Below are 16,497 nucleotides of genomic sequence, written 5' to 3'. Positions count from 1 at the left end.
ATGTGTACTACGGCCGTGTCGTAAAATGGGACATCTGTCGACATATCACATCTGTCCCTGCTGCTTCTGTCCTCTTGGGGTGGACGATCGCGGTCAGATATCCGTGGCGAGAGGATTGCGCGAGTGAGAAATCAAATGTCCAGGCGATGATTGGAGATTAGAGGTTGGGGCCACGGATTATAACTTACAAGGTCGATCACGTCTACCTCAATATGACTCGGTTCAGTTCAGTTCTGTCCATTCTATTCCAGCCTAGTCTGTTGTAATAGGCGGACAACGATCACGATCACCGGCCAGGCGTCATGTAAAGAAGGTCCTTCTCGCAGGCGTCAGCACGCACCCTACACTACACGGTGTAAGTAGAACAGAAATCCACACTCCAAATTCCAAAAGGGTGCCGCCTCTCTCTATTATCCCCAGCGTAGGGCTTGTTCCTTTGGTGTGCATCACATCTCCCTGCTTCTGGGCAAGTCATCTCCCTGCTCTGGGCAACATCTCCTCCCTTACGCTATATTGCTCACAAGTTGAGCATTGACCTGGCCATCAAATCCCTTCTTCTCACTCCCGGAGTTGTCGCCATGATTCTCGACTCGACCTTCATCGGCGCCGCTTGGTGGCATACCTGTGGTGATCTCGGGATCGAGGCCGTCAATCAAATAGAGCTTTCCCAAATCTTCATCGTTGGTCCGGACAGGGACTGGAAACGCAGTCGTCAAGGCCACGTATAGCAACCCCGAAAATGTGACCACGAGGACGTAGTTCCAGGAATACAGGTTCAGGATGCCTTTGTTGGTGATGCGGACACCCATAGTCTGGAGCATACCAGGAAGCAAAGGTCCCAGTGCCACGAACCACGCCACAAAGGCACGCCAGTTGCATCCGTAGTTGTACCAATATATCCCGTGGGGCTTGAAAAGATGGGAAATGTTGACGCCGTAGCCACGACGAATCCAGAAATAGTCGGTCATCATGACGCCCGTCGTCGCTCCCAGAAAGAGAGTATACGCGCCCATAAAGGCTAGGAACGTGGTGGCCTTGGCTTGAATCTCCCACGGACAGATCGCAAAGCCAATAACCGCACAAATGAATTGACCTCGACGGATATTGATATATTTGGGAAATAGGCCCGTTAGATCGTTGGCAAAGGGAATGGAGTTTCCAGTAACGTTGGTCATAATGTTGAAGAAGACGAACATGACCCCGGCCAAGAATTTCCCTCCTCGCGCTTCAAAGTTGTTGATGGTAACAAGAGGGTTCCACTGAACCTGACCGTAGACCACTGACGAAGCCACGGCCATTGTGCACCCCAGCAGCTCCGTCAACGTGACGAACACCGGAAGAGCGAAGAGCTGGGTGAGATAAGCGGCCTTGTCGCTCTTCGAATGTCGAGAAATGTCCATAATATTGACGGCAAAAGTGGCATTACCAGAGATGGCGGCGTTGACGCAGATGCCAAACAGATACCCCACAGACATGCCATTGGTAGGAAGACTCGGTTTCGTCCAGATCGAAGGCCATCCTCGAGCGGCAGTAATCGACCAGGTAAACAGAGCGGTCCAGTATAGTGGCACTAGGATGCTCTTGACCACGAACAGGAAACGGAGCGTTCGGATCGGTAGGTAAAGGAACGGCAGTGATACGAGCCAAAATATGACAAAGCAGAGGAGCTCTTGGGCGGTAATGTGGGCAGATACCGGAAAGGCATGGACCCTCCAGTGGGCGAAGGAGGGCCAGATAGCGGTGATGCACGCCTGAACCGCTTGACCGGCGAGACTTGTTTGGATTCCGTAATAGATGAGACAAGGGACGGCGCGAACAACCATCGCCCACTTGGATCCCCAGAGTCCAAAGGAAGCCCGGACGACGCCAGGGAAATTCAGCCCCAGTGTACTTCCCAGATATCCCGAGGCCGCGCACGGGATCGAAACGATAATATTGCCAAGGAGACATGCGACGACACATAATCCTGGATTGAGCCCAAGAGAAAAGGCAGAGCTGGACACTTGTAGCTGGGCCGCGTTAAATCCTTCGGCGATCCAGAAGAGGCCCATCTGGTACCATTGATATGTGCGGTCTTTGCGCCTGATGGGGTCCATGTCTTCGTTGGTGTAGGCGACAGCGTCTGCGTCTTCGGCCCCAAAGGAACCGGTCTTCGGTTTCAACACCACATAGTCTTGCCAGAAGTGCTTGAAGTCCATTGTGCTGGAGGTGAGAGCCGGGAATATTGTTCGTTGCTGGCACCCTCGTCGATGCAGTAGTTGCCGGACCGAATAGGCGAATTCGGGTGGGTTGGAGTTTCCACGTGGATCAGCTTCATGCCTGGTCGCACGGCTGTTCTTTTATACTGCGAAGGCGGCCATCAGAGACAGACATCAGACAGATACCACGGCCTCGACCTCGTCGAACGGTTGGGTCTGTCGGAACATCTCCGACAGATGCGGAGGTCGGGGTGGATGAGACCATTGTGTCTGAACGCCATGGTGTTGGATTGGTGCTGGATTGGTATGGGTATGTAGCTGCTATGTCGATAAGAGAAGTCTGTTAAGCAGGGCGGATAAGGTCACCTTTCAGAATCTAGCAGTGTTTCCAGGCCAGTTGCGAGAGATAAGGACCTCCTAAACCAGGGACACAAAGAGGCGATCCAATCGCGAGATGTCTTGGTGCCTTGACGAGGGGATCGAGCACATATTGGATCCGCGGCCGGCCACAGATATGAGTAGTCATGGGAGAGGACTGTCGGAACATCTCCGAAAATACGAGGAGAGGAAGATTGGTTAACTGACCACGTGACCATCCGCAGTCTTGGCAGAATACCTGGCTAGTGCACGTGATCAGCGCCAACGACTTCTATGCCTTTCTGCAGGCATCGCGAACTGTCCCTCCAGGAAGTTGAGTACCACGAAGCAGCGTCGTCGCACCGATGGTTCTAGAACGATGTATGCACGCCCTCTAAATGCAACAGTCGGTCAGGGTGGGTGAGTAAAGGTTCGGCCGCCTGAGCCGTCGGTGTTGTTCGCTTAATCATCATAGGCAACTTTCACCGACATGCCAACTGGGGCCTGACCAATCCTCTGCCGATAAAACGGGCGCGGACAGGGGAGAATCAGTCCATAAGAATACTCTACGTCGGCATATAAACATCACACCAGCGAAGACTCACGGCGCATCATAACTCGGTTGAGCCCATAAGAATCCAGCAGTCTCGACGATTTGAAGGATGAGTATGCAGGCTTGGCCCACAAGAATCTCATCATGGGAATAAAAGGGTGTTGGACTTGCAGAGGTAAACACACATCAAGAGTGGAGATCTCATACGAACATCAACGGACTGATTTCCGCGTAGAGCGTAAAGTTCGATGCGACTTGTATAGGCCGAGATGTGGCAATTGCACGAAGGCACTGCGCGTCTGTCAAGGCTATGGCATTCAGCTGTCCTGGCCTCGAGATGGCGACAGAAAAAGGACGATCATCTCGCGGGATACGCGCCGCGCGGTGAACACCCGTCAATCAAACGTCAAGATGTTCTTGAATGTATCTTCCTGGGACATATCGCTAGCGGAGGAGGTAAAGAACGGGAAACTTTCTTGTGAAGACCACCTCCGCCACAATGTCAAGCCGCTTGATACTGACGGTAGTTACCTGTAGCTCGTTGCCTTCGGACCATGAAAGTCCCTCGCCCGACTTATCTCTCACCCACCGTCATGAGCGGAGAAGAGTCACATTTACTGGGGTTCTGTATGTAGGGTGACTGTCCAGACCCAATCGTCATACTGACCAAGACATCCCCAGTCAACGAATCGAGATCACTGATACTAGGACCTACCGACGAGGAGGTTTTGGCACAATTCATCTTGACAATCGCCTTCTCCGATCCATCCGATGCGACCAATCCTGTCCTACAAGGCGTGTTTGCTCTCGCATCACTCCAGCTTCACGGCAGCGTGAAGAGCTTTCGCTACAAGCATCTTGTCATATCATCAGTTAAAGAGTCCATTAACTGGCTTGACGAGAAGACACTGCTGCAGAACTTGATGGCAACGATGCTGCTGTATCATTATGAGGTAGTATAGCTCCGGTCCGCACAGGCTTGCCATGGCCGGCTAACGATCACAGCTCTCGCTCGAATCAATCTCCAAAGGGAGCTGGGTAATATACCTCTGCGCCGTGAAAAAGATCATCAACACGTCACCAGCTATTCAAAAGCTGGTCCGACAAGAATATTCGGTCTTCCTGGACTGGATTTATTATCACGAGGTCCTCGCAGAGTTCACCGTCAGGCATTGGAAGGTACCGTATGAAGGTTGCGGCTTTGCTCCCACAGCACGATCACCCAGAGCCGCCATCGAGGGAAGCGGTCCAAAGGTAAATCGAAGCATTTTGCTCTTTTCCTTGACGCGGGCTAATACTGCGGCAGGTAGAAGACAACATCGGCTGTCCGACCGATGTGCTCCAGCTCGTTGTACATACATGTAGACGGGCTCTGGTCGCGAAAAGCTCCGAGATGAATGATGCGAATGCTCGAATGGAGCACACGGACGTGCTGGAACACCACATTTCCCGAGTAATAGGAGAGTATGGCCCGATCCACTTACCGTCTGCGGAGCCGATAGACCGGAATACCATGGTCGCCGATCTTCATCGACTCGCGTGCCTGATCTATGTCAATCGGGCGGTCCACCGCGTTTCAGGAACAGAATTCCGTCACAGGCGGCTTGTAAGAGAGGGAATATTGCTGTTGACCAAGATGACAACGTGCCAGAACGCGTGGCCATTGTTCATCATCGCCTGTGAAGCAGTTGGCGATGATCAACGCCTTGCCATCCTGGACGTCTTTGAACAAAGTCGGCAAGATCGACGACGAAGATCAAGTCACATTCATCTCATTCAACATATGGCCGAGGCTGTGTGGAACCAGCGTGACCTCAATGCGGAGAACCAAGTCGATTATCTGACAATCTTCGATGCGGTTGTTGCCGGAGTCCCATTCATACCACCATTTGCCTGAGTCTCGGAGCATTCACCCATTGTTCTGATAATCTACAAACGGTTCGGTCCACATTCAGCTTCTGGCCTAGAACCACTCATCATGATTTCCGTGATGTGTGAGAAACTTCCCACTGTTCGCTTCCGTCAAGCTCTGAATCACCTGAAGCTGATCGGTGACGGATTCATCCACCGAAATCGGCCCTTCGACGGTCGGGTCAATCTTGTGAAAAGCATTCAGCATGAATTTCCGGATTTCCGGGTCGCCTGTGACGGCTTGAGCTGTTTCAAAGTCAGTTCATCTGGTGCTCGACACGGGTCCGCCCTTGCGCCATCGACTGACCAGCATCTGTGTTCACCCATCCGGGACTCATAGACAGTGTCTTGATGCCCTCTTGGGCCAATTCCACGCCGAACTTGGTGGTGATGATGTTCATGCCGGCCTTGCTGACGGAATATCCCAGCAGGGTAGCAAGGCCAGTCACACGGGTGAACTCAAGGTCTCCGCACTGACTGGAAATGAAGACAATCTTCTTCTCTTTGCCGTTGCGAATGAGGCCGAGGAAGCTGTTGATGACATAGACGTTGCTGAGCAGGTTGTTTTTGATCTGTGTGCGAAGTCAACGTTTTAGCCCTTGTTGCTCTCAAGTGCAAATTAATTAGCTGAAGGAAACCATACGTTCTCGTGGATCTCGTGCTCCAACGCCGCCTCTTTGCCATGGCTGCACCAACGTCAGCAAAATCTGAACCACTCAGAGCGCATCAGTCAGGGTTCCGTTTGCTCACAAAGCACTTGGCGGGAGCGCGCTGGTCTCTGGCCCTGCGGAGCCGGCGTTGAGGATCAGGACATCAAGCGAACCGGCCGTCACCTTGGAGATTTCGGCGGCCGCCTGATCCAATTTCTTCGGGTCGGAAATGTCGGTGACCACAATGTGGATGTTTTTGCGCTTTGCAGCAAGCTCCTCAAGCGGACCGGCAGTTGCTCGACTCCGAATCATGGCGAACACTTGGTTCTTCGGATCGACAGACTTTGGCGTGGCGGTCAGTGGCATTGACAATGGTCATGGTAGGTCGACTCACAAGATTGTCGACGAAGCCGAGCTGCAAAAGATGCTCTGGTTAGCATGCGAGGATGGGATTGTGGCGTTTGATCTGGGGAAAGCTTACGCCGATGCCTCGCGTCGCGCCGGTGACGGCCCAGGACACCATCTTTTTCAGTTGCGTCGAGATTAGGCAGCGATAGGTAAGATAAGCAGTAAGTTCGTTTCACCTCAGTTCGTTTGGTTGTGGTGATGCATCGACAGAGGGAGGTGCTGTGGCATCCTTTTATACCCATCGCCGCACCCGTCGCCGCACCCATCGCAGTGCGCCATGGAAGTCAGAGGCAAAATCCGGTCGTGTACACTGTAATCAGTGGAAAGTATTTGCGAGGTAATATTGATAATCTCATGTTCGATGTGTTTCTTTGACACTGTCGAATGGGCGTGGCGGCACGCAGTAGAATCATGTAGTGAAGCAACTTTCCCCGACGCTTTGGCAAATCTTGAACCCCAATTACTAAGCAATGCGTCCACCACCCAGAAAGACAGGAAAAGGGTATGTACATGGCCGGGTCTATTCACTTTAAAAATCTCGTCATTCTGCCGATCAAACGCGGCTACCATGTTGGAACAAGACTCCCCAGCCTTGGATAGATTTCGTGTCTACTCCGGCGATGCGACACATATCCCACAGCACCGTGGCCACGGTGTCCAAGACAGTGATACCGGTCTGGGCCTCCCACCCGTCCACCAAGTGAGCGGCCTTGAGCCCGGTGCAAAACACAGAGACGACACCCGCTCCTCGCTGCGCCAACTGTCGAAACCCGTCATCCAGTGTCGTCTCGGAGATGTCAGCGAATCCTCGGTTGTCGGATTGACCCAGATGATGTTCCAGCGAGCAGTCCACGCCAAACGCGCGGTAATTCTCCATGATGGCCGATTGCACGTCGTCGGTATACGGCGTCAGCAGGCCCATGTGCGTAATTCCCAGCCCCTTGATCAGTCGATTGAGTCCGAGCACCGATGTCGTGGCGGGGATGCCGGTCGCGGCCGTGATGTCCTCGCACAGCTTCACGTCTGCGTCGAAGCCGAGCCAGCCTGACGACGTCCCGCTCCAGCCGATCACGTCGACTTTGGCGTCGGCAAGCAGGCGAGCGGCCTCGATGATGGCACTGTTGTCGAACTGGGCCAGGGCCCCTGGATCGAGGGCAATCTTGAGCACCCGAAACCGCGAGAAATGCACCGAGACATCGCGCAGTTGAGAGACGATCTGTTGCGTGAGCGGTTCCAGCACTGTATTCGACGAGGGCACAAGAATGCCGAACGTGATGCGGCTACGCCTTTGCTTGGTCATGGCACCACCTCGTAGACGATGATAGTAGTGCTAGAATTCCCGGGGCAGTAATCGGGTTGGTTGTACGGTATCAAAAGTGTTACAAGTGTCTGAGGTTGAGGGAGTCACGAGCTGAAGCTGTACAGCCTGGCGGCGGACCTCTTTTTGTCCCAAGCTACGCTCAGTCTGACAACACTCTGCTTTGGAATAGATGAAACCCTGTTTTATCAAGCCTTGTGCTGGAGGAAGGGCTCTCGGCTTTGAGCGCTCACCACCAGTTCCGTTTGTGGGTCATGAAAACCCAGCAGAAGGACGCATTCAAGAACGTATCCACGAATCATCTGCAGGGATGCATTGTCCCTGCGGTGGCGGCGCGACGAAGACAAATGGACCGGTGGATTCAAGAGTCTCACTGCATTGCCGTCCGTTTTGTCGGGTCGCGTCCGATCCGACAGCTGTAACATGAACGTTACCACCTAGTCATAGATTAAGAATTTCTCTACCGGACTTGGTCTAATTAGGCACTGTTGTATTGGACGACAATGCACCAACTAATCAATCTAGAATCGGGATCAGAAGCCCGAGCTTGTGCCTCCGTTGAACCATCCCAAGCCCTCTTCCTCCAGAAAGGCTTCGATTTCTTGGAAGTTCACAGGGTCACACTCCAAATCACCGTCCTGGCTTTCGGCAAACTCGGACATCATCTGCCAGACGTCTATGCTGTCTTTCATCCAACCGTCATTCCTGCGTCGCTCGACGTCGTAAGGAGCGGTCGGCTGTGGCAACTCAGCCCCAAGGACGGTGTCGTCGACCGTAACTGGTGCGCGAAGTGGTGATTGGAAGTGGACGGATACCGGCGGTGGTTGGCTGCTCTCATGGGAACGCTTGAGACTGGGGATATACTCTGCCGTCTTTCCCATGATCAACTCGAAGGCATCGCGGTATTTCTTCGCCCCTGCGCCCCATTGTTCGGCGATCAAGTACAGCACCGTGGAGCAGGCGCCCAAATCAGCCGCCATTTCAGCGTCGTAGAGACCTGGCTCCGACCACGCACAGTAGATCATCGAGAAGCCAGCCACAAACACCGAGTGCAGATCGAGCAGGGTGAAGGGCACAGATCCTAGACGGTGAAGTCGTCGGTTGAGCTGACAGACTTCGCCCGATGACCTGGCAAAGGAAGAAAACGGGAATGCGCGATTGGGCAACTTGACTTCGGTGAGCATTGTCTGGAGGAGCATTCGGCGAGCTCGATGGTAGTTGAGCAGCAACACAAGACGCTGGGCCTCGGGCAGGAGAAGCCGCGACGCAGGGGTCTGAACAGGGGTCCGGGAAGTGGACAACATCAAGTCCATCGAGCCATCACCCCCAGCGGAGAGACCAAATATGCGGTTTTTCCAGTCCTCAAGTTCCTGGAATCGCTTCGTAATCTTTTGCTCGATCGTCGTCCCGTGCCCCACCTTCGCGAGACGGGAGAGGGTGAGACGACTTTTCGCATTGAGTTGATCCAGCATAATGTTATGAATGTGGAACAGAACGTCATTCCGGGCTGGTATTGAGGGCGCTCCTGGCCGGCTTTTGGGGTCCAATGCTCGCGACCCACGACTGATTTCTGCGGGATCTGGGCTGTCCTCGAAAGAGTCGTCGGAATTCTCACAGGGGAATGGAATGTCGATCTCATCATCGCTGATGGCCAACGGTCTTCCCAGTACCAGGACGATTCTACGTTCCAGGTGATAAATGCTCCAAAATAATCTCCTCTTAAATTCGTCCGCCTGGGCTGTGATCCGATCTGTTCCCACTTGCCGGTGAAGCCCTAGTTCGACACATTGCCTGATCATCAGACCGCACAAATGCCATACACTAGATCCTATTGGAACAGTCAGAAGATGGATCGCCGAGAGCGCTCCTTGACGCAAGAGTTTGGCGTCGCATCCGAAGGTGGATGAGCTGATCAAGATCAAAAAAAGAAGGAATGAACGAGCGCAATGAGCCGGACTGGCGACGCACCTGAGGGTGAACGCAGTGCATAGATAGCAACCAAGAGGATAATCTGGATATTCTGAACACTTGGCACGTTAACCTGATCTTGTATCTTTGTCATTGCTGAATGGTAAAGGCTTCCTGGCTGCGACTCAGCGACCTGTTCCGATCCCACCAGTTTCAAACAGCGAGAACCAATTGCATATACCAACTGCAATACCACTTGATCATGGCGTGCTTCACTATCGGCCGGGTCTTCTACCTCGTGCAGACTGTGGTGAGCCTTCCACAGTTGTCTCCGGGAAAGGAATGGGAAATTAGGGTGAATATAGGTCAGATAGGCCGTCAAGAAAGACGTTAGCCTTTCCAAGGGCGGCAAAGGCGTTGCAGTGGCTGGACCCCTCCGGCTGCTGCTCGAGAAGGGACTCTCGGCCGCCTCCGTAGGTAGAGTTAAGCTAGGGGCAGGTCGTGCTTTCTCGTAAACAGCCGTCTCAATCATCAAGGCCAAGGACACCCCAGACGACACCCCGAAGTATTGAGGTTCGGCCGCTGCATGGAGAGACAATAGCCCAACACTACTAGCCAAGTTGGGCGTCGTTGTGTGGGAAGTCATGCCCTCCTCTGACCTTGCCGCGGCACTATGGCCATTGCTGGTGGAGATGTGCTCCTCTGCCTGGGTTGGCCGCGGGGAGCCTAGTTGTGCCTCCAGCGACGCAACCCTCGTTTCCAGCGCCTTGACATAGGATGAGGGATACTCATTTTCAGGAAAGACGCAGTTGAGCTTCGCCCTGGCGCAATTGGAACAGGCTGGTAATTCGTTGTCGCACTAGTTTTTGTTTAATCTTGCTGTCACATTCAACCTTGTGTGTGGACTTCAAGGAGTAACAGTACCTTTTGACGTCTCGTTTTACACCTCAGACATGCAACCGCAACTCGGGGGCGCTTGTTTGGCCTCTGCAAGCACGGTTCGGAGGGTGCATTTGGCGGCCTGGAGCGATCGTCATGTCCACTCATACTGGACACGAAGGGTTTCGCGAGCTCATTAGTTTTGTGCTAATGCTCTGATGGAATGTACATGCAGAGACATTTACAACAGATCGGTCGCGTCGGGTTTCGATTTGCGCATATTATGGCCTCGGACTCAACATGCACAACATCAAAACAGGGGAATGATGAGTCTCATCCACGGTGAGATTGTGCAGCAGAGACCCAGCAGCCTTATCGCTTGCCAAGGCACTTCTTATCTCTAAACCCGTGAAGGGCTGTGATTGGAGGCGCGAGTGGGGAGGGAGGAAGGGGAACGTAAGTTGGGATGTGAGCGGCCAGAACGCGGCGCGGTCTGTGACTGTTCTGCCATGCTGACTGCCGACACCGGTGTCAGCCCAGAAGCCCATGTAAAAGTAGCTTCTGATCTTTGAGGGAAGTGGGATCCAAATGGTTGAGTGAATGGTGGGTGAAAGGTAAGTGAAAGGTGGTGGAAGGCACCCCAAACGGGAACTCCAAGCCGCTTACATAACCGCTCCGCATCCCGTGACAGCGCGTCATCTTGACGCGTCTGATGGGCCGTCCAATTCATCCTTGCCAGATAATTACATTGTGCAGACAATGTCCTCGTTCTTAGGAGACGATTCGATTGCATGGCTCTCGAGCCCAGATCGTCGTCAGCCCACAACTCTCTGATGGGCACTCGAATACCCCACCCTCTATCCACGAACTATCATGACGGTGACGAATTTCCTTCTCCTCCTGCAAAGCGAGTGAAGACTGCTGCTCCCAGCGGCACCCCCAGCCCGAGACATAGGTCGCCGAGGAAACTTCGTCCTGCAAGAAGAATCGATGATGAGGTCCCAGACTCTGAAGATGATCAGGGCGGCGTGGACACAAGAGAGGACCAATTCCTCGATGCTCCAAGCGGTACACAGTTAGAGGCTACTCTCCCACCCATCCAAACGGACGAAGAAGCCATCGAAGCATATGAAGCCTACAAGGCCGGCGAACGTTCCGAGACGGAACTCGAGCAGGGGGTCGAAGGTACAACACTGTCGCGACTGGAGTCTCGTTCTTGGATTCGAGGACGCAGTTCAATATATATGGATGCGTTCAATCTCGCTTTGGACACGGTTCTGGAAGAGGAAAGGCATCTTTTCAATGAAGCAGAGCTTGACCTCTTCCGACAGTGGCGAGCGTTGGATTATGAGGTGCAATATCTCTATGTCAGGCTGTTCTTGAGGAAGACGAGTAAATGGTTCCGCGTAAAGGACCTGCAATATTACAGCGATATCGCGGATATGGACTATGCAGTTGTGGATCTCCTGAAGGAGAGAACTCTGCCAGCTGTTGAAAACGAGCCTGAGATTCACCCAGGAGAGCTTGAGCCCCCTGAAGGAACAGTGCTAGGTAAGAAGTTCACCTTCGCAGAATGCTCCTCCGAGCACATCACCACCTTGGATGAGGCAAGCAGTCTCCTGCTGTTAGATGAGCTGAAGGCGCTCGCGAGGGATGCCAAGGTCAAAGGCAAGAACAAGCGTGAGCTGCTACATAACTTTCGACGGACAAGCGGCAAACAAACAGGACTGGACTTCCAAGGCCTGAAACGCACAGAAACCGAAGATTCCGTCGGATCCGTCATGTCTGAGGACAACCAGTCAGCGTACGACGACGATGACGAGGAGAGCAGCGGATCCAAAACCCCAGTCGCCGGCTTGAGCAATCGGGACGCCCACTTTACGAAGAAGATTCTCACTCGGACAGGTCGGTGTATTCGGCTTTCCTTGACACCTCTGAAACTGTTTGAACGAGTCCATCTTGTCTTCTACCGCAGCACTGAATGGACGGAGAAAAGTCTGACCACCTTGATCCTCGCGAAGATTTCTAGGCGCAACTTCCCGCAGTACATCGTCAGCCGGTCGACCACAATCTTCGAGTCACGGGCTTTGCTTCTTGAGTTCGAGGCCAGCCTTCGGACACAATTCAAGGTCGACAATATCCTTGAATTTAACGGCACCCCGGGGCGGAAGTCGCTCGAGGATGTCAAAAAGATCGTTGAGGCCGTATACCCGCGCTGGAGAGCTCTGCTGGCAGAAGAACAAAGAAAGGAAGAACGTCTTTATGAGAGTGGCGAAGGTGCATATCTACGCCGCTTCAGCCCTGCTTGGGTGTATACACGCATCGTGCACAAAGGGCTGCACCCACTGGCAAGATTCAAAGAACATCTGCATGAACATGAGATCCTGAGTGAATTGCTGGACCAAAGACTCTTCCACGCCGCGAGAAGAGGAGCTTGGTACCAGCGAAAAGCACTTCTCGAAGAACATTACATGCACGCTCTAACCCCAGACGAGGGCCGCGTCCCCGAGGTGAACAAGAAGCACTGGAAACGCATCGCACTTCAGACCTGCGAGCAAGGTCTGCAGGACAAAGAGTGTCACATCATCTACCACTACGACCTTCAGAAACGGATCAAGAAGCTCGAGAAGCAATTGCGCATCCCACTACGAGAGCAGCACGACTTTGGGCACGTCAGACTCGGCAAACCTTTTGAGCGAAATGTGGTGGGCATCAAGATCGAACAAGACCGCGAATCTACACCATCGCGGTCTCAGGGCCTCAGTCGCAAGAACAGCATCGGCATTTCCAGCAACGACAAACCCCCGCCTCTAACCCACCAACCCAGCACAACCGGCCCGGTTGGCTCAAAAACCATCTGGCTCGACCACTTGGATACTAACCTCCCTGTTTCCGTCGAATCAATGTGTCTATCCCATTACCGCTACGTGCTAGGCTACAAGGGGTACCACTCCGAAGGCGGCATCCTGCGCACGCTCTTCGGACTGCTCTTCTACGACATCTTATTCTTCAACCCCTACATACCCAACGTCTTCCAGACAGCGTATCAGACTTGTCCGCTAGATCTGCATACCGATTCATTCTTCTCATCTCGCATGCCCGAGATCCTGGGTCGAGTCAATCAGATCTGTAACGGCGAGGCACCAGACCTGATCAAGCGGGTATGGGAACAAGAATACGAGAGTCGAACATGCATCGTCGGTGTACGATGGGATGAATTCGAACGCGACGATCTCCTAGAGCTGGTGGAGTGTTTTCGCGGCCAGGCGCTAGGGACGATCATGCTTGTCATGGCACAGGAGTATCAATCTAGAGGAGGCGGCGTGCCGGATCTGGTGCTCTGGAAGGCGTTTGGACACGACAAAGCCGCCGAAAACGAAAACGATCAGAACAGTGTCCTCGCAGAAGAGAAGATATCGGTTAGTGCAGATGGAATCAGCAGCAAAGCAAAGGGAGAAGTCGTGTTCGCAGAAGTAAAGTCTGCGAACGATCGGCTGAGCGATACGCAGAGGCTCTGGATCAGTGTGTTGCTTTCGGCTGGGGTGAAGGTTGAGTTGTGTCATGCTGTGGCTGGAAGAGATCAAGGATAATGTCTCCTGATTCCAGCAAGGACGTCGCGGCAGAGTCTTTGGGACGGAGGATGGCCCTGCTGTGTATTATAGCATGCAAAGGTGCGAGGGCTGCAAGCCATGTTTTGAACATCTCCCTTAGCTCCCTTGTGACAGTACTCCGTACTAACCACTCAGTGCATTAAGGAGTCATGTGATCGCTCTAACCTATCTGGTACTAGAACAGTAGGCAGACACCGCACCCTAACTTTCTTCCTCTCTCTCCCTCTCTCTCATTTCATTCTCTTCTCTTCTCTTTTCCGCTTTATATTTCCCAATGATTACTTGAACCGAGGGCGTCACAAGCTCTGAACCCAGTCGTCGCGACGAAACCGTTACCGGGACATTACAAGCGGTGAGCTACTCGGAACCTTGTTGTCATGAGGTAGGCTGTCCTGCAGCGCGTACAACTCAGGCGTGCATGCCGCGTTCTGCGAAAATGCCACATCCAGTCTCCTGGCTATGGTTGCTTGTAGCTGCTGTGTTTTCAAGCACGTGTCCAACGTCGAAAGTGCTTTTGGCGCAAGTGACAATCACGCATGGCGATATGCTACGGTCTCACTGGCAGTCCGAAAATCTCCAGGTTACGCTGGAGAGCGGCTCTCAGAAGCGTCATTTTTCGTCCGGACAACTGGTGGTGCATCGTTGTCTGTAGCGCCCGGGGTCGAGGCGTTTCTTGGATCATTTCGAACAGAACCAATTGACATTATCGATATGGTAGGAGACTCTACGGAATTTATAGTCTCTGGACCGTACTCACGGACGACAAGATGCTATGGCAGCCTCTGCGAGAGTACCATGACGAAGCAGCTGCGTTTATGCTCTCTCTTGAGCCGCCTCACGATCGCTATGACAGGCAAGTGTCTACACGAGATACAAGAACAGGTTCTGGTGAGTTTTGAGCAGCGTTGACGACATGAGTCTGGTATCTTCAAATCCAGGGTCAGAAATAGTCGTGGGCTCCCGCCTTTACTATCCAGCCATACAACAGACCCCTGAGAGGAGTTAGGATTGCAGTCAAAGATGCGTTTGATATCCATGGCACCAAAACCTCGCTTTGCAACAAGGCGTACAACGAATTATATCCTGTGGTGTCGGTTACCGCTGCAGCGTTACTCGCCCTGCGAAGAAGAGGAGCCCTCTTAGTTGGCAAGACGAAGCTGAATTCACTAATCTCATAGGAAGATCCCACAGAAGCTACTGACCACTCTGCTCCCTTCAATCCCCGCACAGACGGATACCAGAGTCCGGCCGAGAGCAGCAGTGGTAGTGCTGCGGCTATTGCCATTCACGACTAGTTGGATATGGCCATCGGGATTGACACGAATGGAAGCGGGAGAAAACTCGCAGTCGTCAACGGATGCTTTGATCTTCGCACTCCCCATGGCTTTGTCGGTACAGAGAGCCTCGTCCCGAGTTTTAGGTCGGTTGTTCATTTGTTATGTCGTCGTTCCTAAACTGAGCCAGCCCGTTTGATGGTCCCTGTATCTTTTGCGCTGGACCTGCCGAAGATGCAGTCGGTGGCACAAGTGTGGATCGATGAGGCCGGCAAGGCCAAGCCATTCAGGTTCGCCCACCACACCGACCCCCTTAGATGGTCAGTGAAGATACTCATGATAACCAGCTGCCGAACAGGATCATCTGGCCAATGGACGTTCTCCCTACGCGAAATGCATTACAAATGGAACTCATCGAAGCATTTGTGAAGGACTTAGAATTAACGCTTGGGATCGAGCGAACGGAGGTTTCGTTCGCGGATATGTGGGCGGCAAACCCTCCCAAGGACGCTGCCTCAGAGTCTCTGACCGACCATCTCGCCGACGTGGATTTCTCTCTCACTCAGACTCCCAAATTGTTCTCAATGTGACTTCTGCATACTCAGGCTGGGTGGCAGCCAGTCTTTTATAACAACCACCACAACCTCGGCCGCTTCAGACAAATCTATCGAGGAAGTTTCTCTCGGGAACCATATGTGATGCCTTATAGCCGATGGAAATGGTGAGATGATTCTGGCGTCTTTCTGTTGCGAAGACATTACTGAAACTGCCTGATTGAGGGGTATTGGCGCTGTCTGTCTCGCGAGAACAACGAGATGAGGGTATTGCACGCCATGGCGGTATTCAAGCAGTGGATGATGCAGGAGATCTTCACGCCTGATGAAGAGACCGTCGTGGTGGTCTCTTGTGACGATGCTACGGCCAGCATATCGTGATGCCCGACCAGCGTGAATCTGCGATATGCGTCTTGTCTGACGACTTGAAGTATCTTCTTGTTGGCTTGAGCCGGGAAGACCACCGACACTGCGAAATGGCTTCTCCAATCTCTACCTATTCCCCATCCTTGGAGGGCCCGAAATTACCATCCCTCGTGAGTACGGGTCGCTCCAACCACGACTGGCAGTGTTGACGTCGCAGTAGTTGGCCAAATTCCTTTCCAGCCTCTGGTCAGTGGGCGCGTGGAGCAATTGCCTGTTGGACTTTCACTTCTTGCGGCACCTGGTAGGGCGCTTCAAGAATGCCACTATTCAACGAGCCATTACTGATACGTGCGCAGGAGAGGACATGATGCTCGTGGTCCTCACGCGGCAAGTCCTGGACCATTCAGGACGGCCAACCTACGTCTTGACAGGAAAGGAGATGTACAGAGCGGCCGAGAACCGAGAGCTCTAAACAGCAGCACCACAAAAGAGCACAAGGCATAGCGGAGG

At 53.1% G+C, this 16,497-nt stretch overlaps 8 protein-coding genes across 8 annotated transcripts; 4 read left to right on the top strand and 4 right to left on the bottom strand.

The window, feature by feature from the left end:
* Positions 1-503: 503 nt before the first annotated feature.
* G647_02995 (uncharacterized protein) lies at positions 504-2,198 on the bottom strand (the record flags this gene model as incomplete). Its single annotated transcript, XM_008727341.1, has 1 exon — positions 504-2,198. One exon carries the CDS (start codon positions 2,196-2,198, stop codon positions 504-506), a length of 1,695 nt encoding a protein of 564 aa, XP_008725563.1.
* Positions 2,199-3,701: 1,503 nt separating this feature from the next.
* G647_02994 (uncharacterized protein) lies at positions 3,702-5,005 on the top strand (the record flags this gene model as incomplete). The annotated part of the gene is made up of 4 exons (XM_008727340.1): positions 3,702-3,735; positions 3,790-4,061; positions 4,114-4,362; positions 4,415-5,005. The coding sequence occupies 4 exons, from the start codon at positions 3,702-3,704 to the stop codon at positions 5,003-5,005; spliced, it is 1,146 nt and encodes a 381-aa protein (XP_008725562.1).
* Positions 5,006-5,071: 66 nt separating this feature from the next.
* G647_02993 (uncharacterized protein) lies at positions 5,072-6,035 on the bottom strand (the record flags this gene model as incomplete). Its single annotated transcript, XM_008727339.1, has 4 exons — positions 5,072-5,265; positions 5,327-5,591; positions 5,663-5,705; positions 5,770-6,035. The coding sequence occupies 4 exons, from the start codon at positions 6,033-6,035 to the stop codon at positions 5,072-5,074; spliced, it is 768 nt and encodes a 255-aa protein (XP_008725561.1).
* Positions 6,036-6,630: 595 nt separating this feature from the next.
* G647_02992 (uncharacterized protein) lies at positions 6,631-7,377 on the bottom strand (the record flags this gene model as incomplete). The annotated part of the gene is made up of 1 exon (XM_008727338.1): positions 6,631-7,377. One exon carries the CDS (start codon positions 7,375-7,377, stop codon positions 6,631-6,633), a length of 747 nt encoding a protein of 248 aa, XP_008725560.1.
* A 551-nt stretch (positions 7,378-7,928) lies between these two features.
* G647_02991 (uncharacterized protein) lies at positions 7,929-9,457 on the bottom strand (the record flags this gene model as incomplete). The annotated part of the gene is made up of 2 exons (XM_008727337.1): positions 7,929-9,223; positions 9,364-9,457. The coding sequence occupies 2 exons, from the start codon at positions 9,455-9,457 to the stop codon at positions 7,929-7,931; spliced, it is 1,389 nt and encodes a 462-aa protein (XP_008725559.1).
* A 1,516-nt stretch (positions 9,458-10,973) lies between these two features.
* Positions 10,974-13,772, top strand: G647_02990 (uncharacterized protein; the record flags this gene model as incomplete). The annotated part of the gene is made up of 2 exons (XM_008727336.1): positions 10,974-13,531; positions 13,625-13,772. The coding sequence occupies 2 exons, from the start codon at positions 10,974-10,976 to the stop codon at positions 13,770-13,772; spliced, it is 2,706 nt and encodes a 901-aa protein (XP_008725558.1).
* Positions 13,773-14,813: 1,041 nt separating this feature from the next.
* On the top strand, positions 14,814-14,936 carry G647_02989 (uncharacterized protein; the record flags this gene model as incomplete). The annotated part of the gene is made up of 1 exon (XM_008727335.1): positions 14,814-14,936. One exon carries the CDS (start codon positions 14,814-14,816, stop codon positions 14,934-14,936), a length of 123 nt encoding a protein of 40 aa, XP_008725557.1.
* A 964-nt stretch (positions 14,937-15,900) lies between these two features.
* G647_02988 (uncharacterized protein) lies at positions 15,901-16,459 on the top strand (the record flags this gene model as incomplete). Its single annotated transcript, XM_008727334.1, has 4 exons — positions 15,901-15,973; positions 16,053-16,157; positions 16,208-16,288; positions 16,344-16,459. 4 exons carry the CDS (start codon positions 15,901-15,903, stop codon positions 16,457-16,459), a joined length of 375 nt encoding a protein of 124 aa, XP_008725556.1.
* Positions 16,460-16,497: the final 38 nt, after the last annotated feature.

Source organism: Cladophialophora carrionii (genome assembly GCF_000365165.1).
Source record: "Cladophialophora carrionii CBS 160.54 unplaced genomic scaffold supercont1.2, whole genome shotgun sequence".
Classification (NCBI taxonomy): domain Eukaryota; kingdom Fungi; phylum Ascomycota; class Eurotiomycetes; order Chaetothyriales; family Herpotrichiellaceae; genus Cladophialophora; species Cladophialophora carrionii.
The sequence above is the reverse complement of the archived record's forward strand: the minus strand, read 5'-3'. Positions and strand labels throughout refer to the sequence as shown.